At 39.0% G+C, this 12,405-nt stretch overlaps 1 protein-coding gene across 2 annotated transcripts; it reads right to left on the bottom strand.

Annotated features, from left to right (window-relative positions):
• Positions 1-3,213: 3,213 nt before the first annotated feature.
• On the bottom strand, positions 3,214-6,178 carry LOC105980661 (olfactory receptor 8B4). 2 transcript variants are annotated; one of them, XM_013009546.1, is made up of 2 exons: positions 6,153-6,178; positions 3,246-4,158 (listed from the first exon to the last, which is right to left on the bottom strand). In XM_013009546.1, exons 1-2 carry the CDS (start codon positions 6,176-6,178, stop codon positions 3,246-3,248), a joined length of 939 nt encoding a protein of 312 aa, XP_012865000.1. The 2 variants fall into 2 exon arrangements, with proteins under 2 accessions (XP_012864999.1, XP_012865000.1); XM_013009545.1 differs by lacking the exon at positions 6,153-6,178 and having other exon boundaries at positions 3,214-4,193.
• Positions 6,179-12,405: the final 6,227 nt, after the last annotated feature.

Here is a 12,405-nt window from a genome sequence, read left to right as displayed (position 1 = left end):
AAGTTCCAGTTACCACTAAGTCCCTTATACAAAGACTCTGGGAGGCTTAGCTATATTAATCACTTACTCTCCCTCCTCTGTGAGCTCTGAGTAGTAAGAACAACTATGAGGGAAACCAAAAAATGATGTTTAAAATTACATCTTTATTAATAGTAAAACTAAACATGTCAGAACTCAAGTCTCCTGCCTAGAACCTGGACCATAAATTAGCTCAACAGGAGTCAGGAGGAGAAGGTGGAAAGGAAATAGAGAGATCTGGCTTGTCCTGGTGGAGACCTTTCCTCCCTTCAGCACCAACAGGCCAGAGATGAAAACTCTTCAAAGACAAACCTATCTGTCTCCTTTAATCTCATCTGTCTAATTAATCTATCTCCTTCCACTAGAAGAGACCAAGAAAGAAAGCAAAAACAGGAAAGTAACATGCCCATTAATGGACTGCTCCTTCTTGGCAAGTAAAAGACTATCCTTTGGTAGAGACTACTAGTTATCTACACACCAGCTATTTTTTCTTTCTCCTTAGCAACTAAGATTTTGTTGTTTATTTATTGTTTGTTCATGTGTTTGGAATGATGATATTCTCAAGTTAAACATTTAATTTCCGTGTCTGCCTTGCAAGTAGGAGTGGCTAATGTCAGTAGATAGGACTCCTTGAGCAGGTAAAGCACTCTTTCTCTCCCTCCCTCCCTTTCCCTCCCTCCCTCCCTCTCCCTCCCTCTTTTGTGTCATATTGCTTAAAGTGTGGACAATGCCATAAAAGCACTAGGCACTTGTAAAGAGGAATAAAGAAAGAGTCTGAGTTCAGCATGAGCATTGTCACATCAGCCCTGGACTGCCCACTTCTAGATCCTTTTTAAGTTAAAAAAAAACACTTGTGTTTATGCCACACCAGTTAAGCCTTTTGGTATGAAACACTTAGTAAATGATAAGCGTTATTTATAGAAGTGTGAAGGGAGAGTGATGTGTACCAAGGCTGAATCAGGCACTAACCCCTTTCTGTCTGCTCCTCAGAATACAGGACAGCACCTGTGTTTCCTCCTAAGTGTCTCTCCTACCTGTTTAGAATGTGAAAGAATATGTAGAATGAAACATTAAGGCATTCTTCCCTATTCTTCAAGACATAATAACCCCCTAATCATGACATCATTCTATTGGACATCAATAATGATAGTACTTTTGTGTTTCTAACTTACAACTGACTGCAAATTAGAGCCATAAATCAGGTTCAGAGGTATGGATTTGGAAGTCACTATGAAATGCATGGGGACTGAAGTCATGGCAGATACCATAGGAAAAAGAGCCAAGAGAACTAGACTACAGACTGAACCAAGAAGAATCTCATTCTTTTTCTCTTTTGTTCCAGTGCCATAAAACTTCCCTGTGATCACTTTAGGTCCTCAGTAAAAAGAGGCTGACTTGGAAAAGATTTCATTAAGTCAAACTTAGACTTGTTCAGCTGCTCACTCTAATGGTAATATGGAATTAATGTACAGAAAATTATTACTGCGCTTTTATTTCATAATGTTGTTTTCATAATGTTGTTTTTCTGAGTTCTTCCTTCTTCTACTTAATTATACCAGTAAGTAATTCATTATTTTTCCTTTACCAATAGCAAAGTAGATCTACGTTCATGCTTCAGTTTTTTCTCCTCATGGGACAGTGTGGTTGGCTTCCACCTCCTACTCCTCCTGCCTCAGCTTCTAGAGTACTGGGATTACACACATGCTCTATCACCTAGCTGCTTTTCCTTTTTTTTTTTTTTTTGGTCATGGGGCTTGAAATCAGGGCATGGGCACTGTTGCTGAGCATTTCTGTTCAAAGCTAATGCTCTACCACTTTGAGCCACGCCGCCACTTCTGATTTTCTGGTGGTTAACTGAAGGTAAGAGTCTCACAGAGTTTCCTGCCCTGGATGGCTTTGAACCATGATCCTCAGATCTCACCCTCCTGAATAGCGCTAGGATTACAGGTGTGAACCACCAGCCCTCAGTGTTTCCTAATTTTTGACCCTTCCTAATATTTCCATGTACATAAACACATACAGTCCTAGGGAAGATAAGGTTTAGCCAGGCCCAGGAGGGTGACCAGCAGAGGTTCAATATTATAATCCAGTCATAATAAGTAAGACACACATAGTGTAGCCTCAGTAAATATAAGTATTGTTGTAATCAAGATATAATCCGAGTATCAGCATTTTTCTCCTTCTAAAATCTTGCGAAATCTTGAAGAAAATACAGCTTGCCTCACATCATCAGTCTGCCGCACACAAGTTCTTCTCTGTGCTGCTCAGAATTCAGGACATTTTGCTGTTAGCTCCACCTGGAACACTGGACTGCCTTCATCTCAGTATGATTGTGCTATTTCCACATCAGAAAGAGAACGTGAAGGGGACTCACTTTCCTTCACTGGCTTTATCTCTTGTATTGGCAACTGTCCAGTATTGTGGAAGGGTTGGAATGAAACAGAATAGAAGAAAGAGACTGGGTAGTTTATATGACTTTCTTCATGTCCAGAAAAAAGAATCATGTATTCTTAACAGCCACCTTAAGAACATCCCAAATCCTACCCTTTGCTCACAGTGCTCACTCTTCTGCTCACAATGTGAGGTTTCACCTCCACTCCTCGACATAGGCTGGTCTGCTTCCATGTTCATGGTTATGAGCATGTATTTCTCAAATATTGAGCTATTCATACTTCCAATCTAGAGTCATCCTAGACATTCAAATATGGATCCCTTCTACCCTGTCTATGAATGAGAAATACATTATGACTCCAATGATTGTCTATGAGAGAGGGAGAGAGAGAGAGAAATGTGAAACATAAATATACTTAAAAAAATAAGAATGCCAGGCACGGTGATAAACACCTATAATACCAACACTCAGGAAGCTGAGGCAGGAAGGTTGGGAATCTGAGGCCAGGCTGGGCTCCAAAGAGAGATTCTTCTGTCTGGAAAAAATATTAAAACAAATAAATAAAATTTCTTTTTTTTAACTTTCTTTTTCCAGTCCTGGAGCCTGAACTCAGAGCCTGAGCACTGTGCCAGGGCTGGCTTGAACTGTGATTCTCATATCTCAGCCAGGATTACAGGCATGCGCCACCAGCGCCTGGCTGATATTCTTGATTCTTAAAAGGGAAGAGAAGACTGCTTTAGGAAAAACATTGAAGTTCCTCCGTCAGTTGATTCAAAAAAGGCATGTAAGTATTATGTTTACTGGGACTTAATTGCCTATAATACTACCTGACCCGTCAGAAGACTAGTCTCTTCAGGGTCTTGCCTAGAGCAAATTTAACATCTTTATTCCTCAAACTGTAGATCAAAGGGTTAAGCATTGGAACCACATTGGTGTAAAAGACTGAGGCAAATTTTCCCTGTTCTATTGATCCAGAGAAAGAGGTTGTTAAGTAAGTGAATGCCCCAGACCCAAAAAACAGAGCCACAGCAAGCAAGTGAGAGCCACATGTACCAAAGGCTTTGGATCTGCCCTCTGTAGAGGGAATCTGAAGAATGTTAGACAGAATCAATGCATAAGAAATGAAGATGCTGACACTGGATACAACAATGACAACTCCAACAACAAGGAAAAACACAAGCTCATTGACATAAGTGCTGGTGCAAGAGAGCTGTAGAAGGGGGAGAACTTCACAGAGGTAATGGTGAATGATGTTGGAATCACAGAAGGTCAGTCTCAGCATGCTTCCAGTATGGGCAATGGCCCCAGCAAACCCTATCACATAGGAACCCAGCATCAACAGAGAGCAGACCCGAGGGGACATGGTGACTGTGTACAGCAGAGGGCTGCAAATGGCCACGTAGCGATCATAGGCCATTGATACTAAGACATAGCACTCAGAATTGACAAAGAAACAAAAGAAAAATAGTTGAGTCATGCATCCTATATAAGAGATAATATTTTCTGACATAAAATCATTCAGCATTTTGGGGGTAAACACACAGGAGTAACAGAGATCTATAAAGGACAAATTGAAGAGGAAAAAGTACATTGGGGTATGAAGACTAGAATTTAGCCCAATTAAGGTGACCAAGCCCAAGTTGCCCACTATAGTGAACACATAGATCCCTAAGAACAGGAGGAAGAGGGGGATCTGGAGCTCTGGGTATTCTGACAATCCCACAAGGATAAACTCAGTCACTGAGGAACTGTTCCTTGGAGCCATTCTCTTCTGGTAAGTCATCTATGGAAACAAAGGAGAAAACACACAAGATGATGACAGACACAAGCCTTAATAGTGGGAAATGGCTCTAGCAATATAAGCTTGTACATGGATGCCTTCCTGCATCCATGCTTGTCCTCATCCCAAGCTGTTGATAGCACAACTGTGAGAGCATCACAGCTTCCCTAGGATGATCAGAAATCCAAGCTATTCTGTTAGTGTGACCAACAAAGGTTAGAGGACCCACTTGAGAGATGAAGACGCAAAATACCTCTGTTAAGGACAAACAAAGGTTCTCAGAAAGATCCAAGAAAACAATATAGCCTTTCCTTCCTCAGGTGCTAGGAGACAAGAGCTCTCCTGACCACCATTGTGTCTTCTCATTCTCTTCTTTTCTCTCCCAACCATATATTAAGTTACTAGCTGATGGGATAGATAAGCCAAAAGCCAAAGGTATCTCCTATTGGATCTCTAAAGGCTTCTGGATTCCTTTAAACCTCTTGTCTCACCTCAAAGTCAGTGTTGAAAGCAAGGGGATCAATGCTTCTCAGAGCTCTTGGATATAGATTTAAAAGAAAACGATCAGAAAAGATGGTTTAAGGCCTATGTCTTTCTTCTCTTTGGTCCTTCTCAGTGCTGGGATTTATGAGGTCTCATTCCATTAGCTTTTCATTAGCCAGTACTGCTAACAAACAGACTTGTATGTTACCTCTTCTTATTCCCTTGGTATGATGAATCAGAGGTTTTACTGACACAAATTCTCCAAGGTATTTGAGGAATAGACTGTAGTTTTTGTATGTGTATTGTCCCAGGTGGTCTCTATGAATTTCAGGAGGATGAATTCGTTCACCAGAACCCCAGCTGGCATATTAAAGGAAACTAAACTTCTTGGCCATCCTGGGGACTTGATTAGGCACAGATTCCCTAGAGAATTTCTCTGAGCTTTGTCTCTATAGGGAAGAAACTGCACTGTCTTTGTTTACACCCTGCATTAGATGTTTACGTACCATCTTGGGGAACGGGCATTCTACTCAAACTTCCATCCTGCCCTAGGGATTACATGTCATTCAATGATGAGTTTACAGGACTCGTTTTTTTCCTCTTTTATTCACGCTGGGCTTAAGCTTGGCTTTAAAGGAAAATGGTTTCAAATTTATTTACCATCATTTCAAAACTTTCATAGAAAGCTTTAAGAGGCAGCCATCAATCAATCAATCAACAGTTAGATCAATGTGATAGATGTTCTGAGAGCATTTCATAGAAAATGCTTCCAGGACCATGAGCTACTCAGAACAGTAAGAAAAACCATCACAGCAAATACCACATATTACTCTTAACTCTACTAAAGCCCACAGACAGGCCTCGACTCTCCATGAGGAGATCAAATATACACAAAAAGGTAGCATACAAATCTACTCTATAGATAGAGTACCTGAGGAATTGATTTTGCCATTCTTCAGATGATAAATCTATATGCTCTGTTAAGTGAATATTCTTTTTCAAATTTTATTTTATTGTAAAGATGCTGTAAAGAGGGGTTACAGTTACATGAGTAAGGCAATGAGTACATTACTTGTCAAGCATTGTTACCCTTCCCTTGTTGCTCTCCCACTGTCCCTTCCCTCCCTCACCCCAAGTTGTAAAGTTCATTTCCAATATACTGTCTTGTGGGTATCATTGTTGCAATTGGTCATCCTGTGTCCTTGCTATAGAGTTTTATTCCCCTCCCCAAATTAGACAAACGTAAATACAAGATGTAGGTACCAAAATGAAGTACAGTGTCAACAGGGGATATACCATAGGGGAAGAATATACAAAGGAAACAAAAAAAATCACATAGTACATTAAAACCAACAACAAAGAAAGACTTCTTGTGTCCATACCTTGGCGTTCATTTCACGTGGCATCATCTTATATGGTCATATGTACATAGCTTTTAAGCTTTTCTGTTCATCTGATAAAATTATCCTAGATGTCTACTAATTATTGCAAATGAGGGAAACCATAAGACATATATTTCTTTGTGTCTGGCTTATTTCACTTAATATAATTTTTTCCAAGTATTTCCATTTCCTAACAAATGGGGCAGTGTCATTCTTTCTCATGGAGGCATAGAATTCCATTGTGTGTGTGTGTGTGTGTGTGTGTCTTTGTGTGTGTCTGTGTGTGTGTGTGTATCACATTTTCTTGATCCACTCATCTACTGAGGGCATCTGGGTTGGTTCCATCTCTTAGCTCTGGTGAATAGTGCTGTGATAAACATAGTTGTGCTGATAGCTTTAGTATGGTCTTGTTTGTGATCATTTGGGTAAATGCCCAAAAGTGGGATTATTGGGTCATAGGGGAGCTCTATGTATAGATTTTTGAGGAACCTCCCTACTTCTTTCCAGAGTGGTTGAACAAGTTTACATTCCCACCAACAGTGCAGTAGGATTCCCTTTTGGCCACATCCCCTCCACATCTGTTATTATTACATTTCTTGATTATACCCATTCTAACTGGGATGAAGTAGAATCTCAATGTTGTTTGGATTTGCATTTCTTTTATGGACAGAGAAGTTGAGCATTTCTTCATGTGTCTATTAGCCATTCTTATTTCTTCTTCAGAGAAGTCTCTCTAAGTCTTTAGCTCGCTTATTAATGGGGCAGTTGTTTCTTTGAGGATTTGTGTTTGGAAGATTTAAGTTTTTGAGTTCTAAGTATATTTTAGATATGAGGCCCTTGTTTGTTGTATAGCTAGTGAAGATCTTCTCCCAGTTCATGGGCTTTCTGTTGATCTTACTAGCTATGTCCTTTGCCATACAGAAGCTCTGCAGTTTAATGCAATCCCATTTGTACAACATTACACTGATTTGTAATGGCTTGGGGTCTTTATTAAGAAAATTTCGTCCTGTGCCAAGGAGCCCTAGAGTTTTTCCTATTCCTTCTGTAATGTTTTCAGGGTGTCTGCTTTTATGTGAAGTGAATATTCTAAGATTTTAGAACCTATGATTCTAAAATCTCATGACATTTGAGCATCTGCATTTGTAAGTTTCTAGAGCGATTGCCTAAAATCATCCAGGTTTACGTAGGATTGTCCATTATCCTTGTATAATATAGCACTATGATTATTAGTAACACTCACTCTCAAAAGTGATTGGATTTGGATTATAACTTTTATGGTCACTCTACTAAAAAGAACATAAACAGTTATTCAGAATTCCTGGCTCCTGTGGTCTCCTAGATCACTGGCTTCCATCTTTTTTCATATCAGTCTGTGTCTGTCATCTCCTGTACCTTCAAAGACCTCCTTAACTAAATCTATCCTATAGCCAATAGTATCTATACAGTGGACCTTGGTTTTGAAAATAGGAAAGGAATACACTAAGCTGTTTCTGATTAATTGTAACCAAAAATCTTAAGGCAAAGAGATCAACCCTTGACTAAAATAGATGACAAAGGAAAAAGAAAAGAAAAATTACATTTGTACCAAGAATAGAATCTGTACCGTACATTGTTACACACCATTGTATATGGATATAATAAATTGCATAGTACTGTTTCACAAACTTGAATATTTACACACACACACACACACACACACACACATGAAGTTGTAAAACTGGAATTGAGAATCAGGCAATAGTTCCTCTTGGCCAGGAAGTCATAGGTTTGCAACTTAAAAGCTATATGAAAAGTTCTTGGTGATTGATGGTAATGCTCAGGTTCTGAAAAATATACTAGTTCCACAAATCTATTTAGTTAGCCAAAAATCCATCAAGCGGCTGGTGCTGGTGGCTCATGCTTGTAATCCTAGCTACTCAGGAGGTTGAGATCTGAGGATCACAGTTCAAAGCCAGTCTGGGCAGTAAAGTCTATGTAACTCTTATCTCCAATAAACCACTCAGAAAACCAGAAGTGAGTGGAGCTGTGGCTCAAGTAGTAGAGTGCTAGCCTTGAGCTGAAGAGATGAGGGACAGTGGTGAGGCCCAGGGTTCACACACACACACACACACACACACACACACACACAATCCATCAAGCTATATATCTTTATGTCATACTTTTAAAAGTTTATTTAAAGCCTCAGTGAAGAAAAAAATAAATCACCCTACCAAACTAGTTTAAGACTAAAAATTATTGAACATTGTCGAGCCATAATCCCCTCATTTGTAAAATACGTATTTACTGACCTGACAACTCAGTATAGTAGATCATGCAAGAAAAATAACACTGTTTTTTGTTTCTCATCTGTCTTGTGTCCCTTAAAATAAAAACCTGTTATATTTTTCTTATATACAAGGAGGAAAACAAGAGAAAAGAAAAGGAATGCATATGGAGCAGCTATAGAGTCTTTGGCATCATTCTGGGTGTTTTCTAATTGAATATTGTGTTTATAACAGTTATAGAATGTGGATGCATGTGGCAGATTGTCCTTTCCGAAGAAGGCAATACCAACACACACACACACACACACACACACACACACACACACACATACACTCACACATATATAACTTGCATCCCACATCTTGGAATAGTGAGACTAACACTTTCCTGATCAATAGATGGGTTCTCTGTTCCCTATCCTCTTGGGATATGCTTTTAACCAACAAAGTATGGTGGAACTTGTAAGGTCCATTCCTGGACGGAGAACAGACCTCAACCAGTACCTGCAACTGGGACACCTGGAAGAGGTCACATCTGCATCCGCTGAGGTCACATCTTAATCTGATGTGGCCATACCTTTCTCCCACCTGATCCCACTTCCCTTTACCTGGACACACCTTCCCCCCCCCCGCCCCTACCCTACATAAGGCCTAACTCGGGACCAGATGCTCTTTTTTGCCAGCTGTGTGGAGTGCCAACCTTGCCTGGTCCCAGCAGGTCTACTGAATAAACCTACCCCTTACCTGAATACCACGTGCGTGGTGCTGTTCTTACTCGGCTACCTCTTTTTAAAAACCTAACAGAACTGATGCTATGTTATGTCCAAGGTGAAATCAAAGTAATACAGAGCTTTTTTCCTTTCTTTCTTTCGTTCATTCATTCTTTCTTTCATTCTTTCTTTCTCTGTCTACCTCTCTCTTTCACACACACACACACACACACACACACACACACATACACACACACACACACACACACACACACACACTTCTCTGTCATCCCTAGCTTTTAGGACAGTCATATGAGTACTGGAGTCCTGGAGTACTCTGACCTAATCTCAAAGTATACTACAGGGTGACATATTTATAGTCATTTTCCTGATATCAAAAGAGAATAGACACCCTTTGGGTATGCATACTAACCAATGAAATGGCCAGGGATCTCACCAATATAGGTCTGGATTGCTTGATCCAATTCTACCTCAGAACCTAAAATGTCTTCCTTCAATTTTAGATATAATATTTTTAAAGTTTGTTTTTGTGAAGAAATGGACATTCCTTTTTAGTCCACTTAATTTCTTACCAACTGAATTTTCTATTTGGAATTTTAGTGATAGTATAGCATGGCCCAGAAATAGAAGAGGAAGAATGATCTCTGTGCATTAATGCAGAAGTCAATTTATTCAAACAGCAAATATTTATTAAGGCCAACCATCTTCAGCAATATTTCAAGCTTTACCAGAAAGATTTTTTTCTAACAAAATAAAACTAAGGAAGTATATATCTGGGCTGGATATAATACTAGACCAGTTTGCTTTGGGGAAATCTAGTGTATTTCTGGGGAGCTATGGATTTAGGTTTAATGAGTTACTTTCCCAGATAAAACATCCAAAGATCATAAGCTCATGGCAGATCATTAAACAAACATAAAGCCACCTTAACTGAGAACCACCACAGGTGATAAAAACAAAAATATGGCTAGAAAGCCAAAATTGAAAAAATTATCAGGTATGTCAGGGACAGAATACAAAATAGATATATTTGATAGGCTTAAAAATAAAAGAGAAAATTGAAATAATAAAGGAAGAGCCAAAAATTAAAATAGCCATCAAAATTTTAATTTTTTGATTGTTATTATAAAGAGGAGTTACAATTATATAAGTCAGGTAAAGAGTATGTTTCTTTTTGGACAATGTCACCCCTTCCCTCACTCTCTCCCAGTTTTTCCCTCCCATCTCCATCCACAAGTTATATTTTCAACATAGTATCTAGTGAGTTTCACTGAACCATCAAAGCTTTTTTTATTTATTAAAAATTTTTATTGTCAACGTGCTTACAGAGGGGCTACAGTTACACAAGTAAGATAATAAGTACATTTCTTGTCAAATTTGTTACCCTTTTCCTCATTTATCTCCTACTTTCCCTCCCCTCCAATTTACCCCCTTAAAAATTGTACAGATCAGGGCTGGGGAGGTGGCTCAGTGGTAGAGCGCTTGCCTTGCATGCCTAAGGCCCTGGGTTCGATTCCTCAGCACCACATAAGCAAAAAGAAAAAACTGGAAGTGGTGCTGTGGCTCAAGTGGTAGAGCGCTAGCCTTGAGCTGAAGAGCTGAGGGATAGCGCCCAGGCCCAGAGTTCAGGCCCCACGACCGGACCCCCCCCAAAAATAGTACAGATCATTTACAACATATTGTCTTGTGAATATTGTGGTTGCTGTTACATTGGTTCCCCTTGTCCTTTGTCTCACCATTCTGCTGTTCCTCTTCCCTTCCGTAATTCAAATAAACATGTATATAATACCAAAATCAAATACAGTGACAACAGGGGATACACCATAAGGGTAAAAACATACAAAAGCAGCAAGAAATCATATAGTACATTAAAAACAACAACAAAGAAAAACCTCCTGTCTAGATCTTGCAGTTCATTTTACTTAGCATCATCTTATATGGTCATTATTCAACATAGCTAAGATATGAAACCAACCCAGTAGATAAATGGATCAAGAAAGGGTGATGTGTGTGTGTGTGTGTGTGTGTGTGTGTCTGTGTGTCTGTGTGTGTGTGTAATTGAATTCTATGCTTCTATCAGAAAGCATAACACTACCCCATTTGTAAGGAAATGGAAAGACTAGGAAAAAATCATACTGAGTGAAGTAAGCCAGACCCAAAGAAACATAGGTCCCATGGTTTCCCTTATTTGCAATAATTAGTATATGTCTAGCATAATTTTAGCAGGTGAGCAGAATAGCTCAATAGCTACATAAATTTGACCATCAAAATTTTTTAAAGAATCAAATGGAACTTTTAGAAATGAAAATATGATAAGTGAAAATAAGAAATCTCTGGATACGTCGATCAGTCTTTTGGACACAATGAATTAAAATTATAAGTTAAGTTAAAGGTAGGCCTAAAGAAATTGTCCAAAGGTCAACATAGGTAAGGAAGCCTGTGAATTAGAAACAAAATGTAAGAAATGTATAAGATGCTCCAAAGGACAAACCAGCCTTCCATATTCATGGAATATCCATTGAATCAGCAGATTCAACCAACAGTGGCTCAAAAATACTGGGAAATGGCAGGAGGAATTGCATCTATAATGAATATGTACAAACATTTTTTCATTATTCCCAAATTATATAATATAGCAACTATTTACCTAGCACTGCCACTATATTAACTATTGTAAGTTATCTAGAGAGAACATAATTTTGTCCAAGAGGTGTGTAAGTTATATTCAAATAGTCTCCAATTTTAAGAGACTTGAGAATGGACTGATCTTGGTACCTGTTTTGGAACTAGTGCCCCAGGAATTCTGAAAGGACAACTTCACATATAGAGCATTTAACACAATTCAGCCTGCTTCCCTCAAAAATAAGGCAACAATTGAAACAAAGCTCCCACCATCCAAACTTGTAATCTGAATGTGAAACCTAAGGAAAAATAGATACACATAATTTATTAGAAATATCAGAAATAAAGCAGGCACCAGTGACTCACACTGGGGAGGTTGAGATCTGAGGATCACAGTTTAAAGCCAGCCCAGGCAGGAAAGCCCATGATATTCTTACTTTTAATCAACCACCAAAGAGCCAGAAGTGAAGTTGTGGTTCAAGTGGTAGAACACCAGCCTTGAGTGATAAAACTAAGGGACAATGCCTAGATCTGGAGTTCAAGTACCAGTCAGTATCAACACAGAAGGGAAAGAAAGAAAAAAAGAAAAAGAGAGAGGAAGGAAGGAAAGAAGGAAGGAAGGGAGGAAGGAAGGAAGGAAGGGAGGAAGGAAGGAAGGAAGGAAGGAAGGGAAGAAAGAAGAAAGAAAGAAAGAAAGAAAGAAAGAAAGAAAGAAAGAAAGAAAGAAAGAAAG

The sequence above is a fragment of the Dipodomys ordii genome, unplaced genomic scaffold, assembly GCF_000151885.1.
Source record: "Dipodomys ordii isolate 6190 unplaced genomic scaffold, Dord_2.0 Scaffold10, whole genome shotgun sequence".
Classification (NCBI taxonomy): Eukaryota; Metazoa; Chordata; class Mammalia; order Rodentia; family Heteromyidae; genus Dipodomys; species Dipodomys ordii.
The sequence above is the reverse complement of the archived record's forward strand: the minus strand, read 5'-3'. Positions and strand labels throughout refer to the sequence as shown.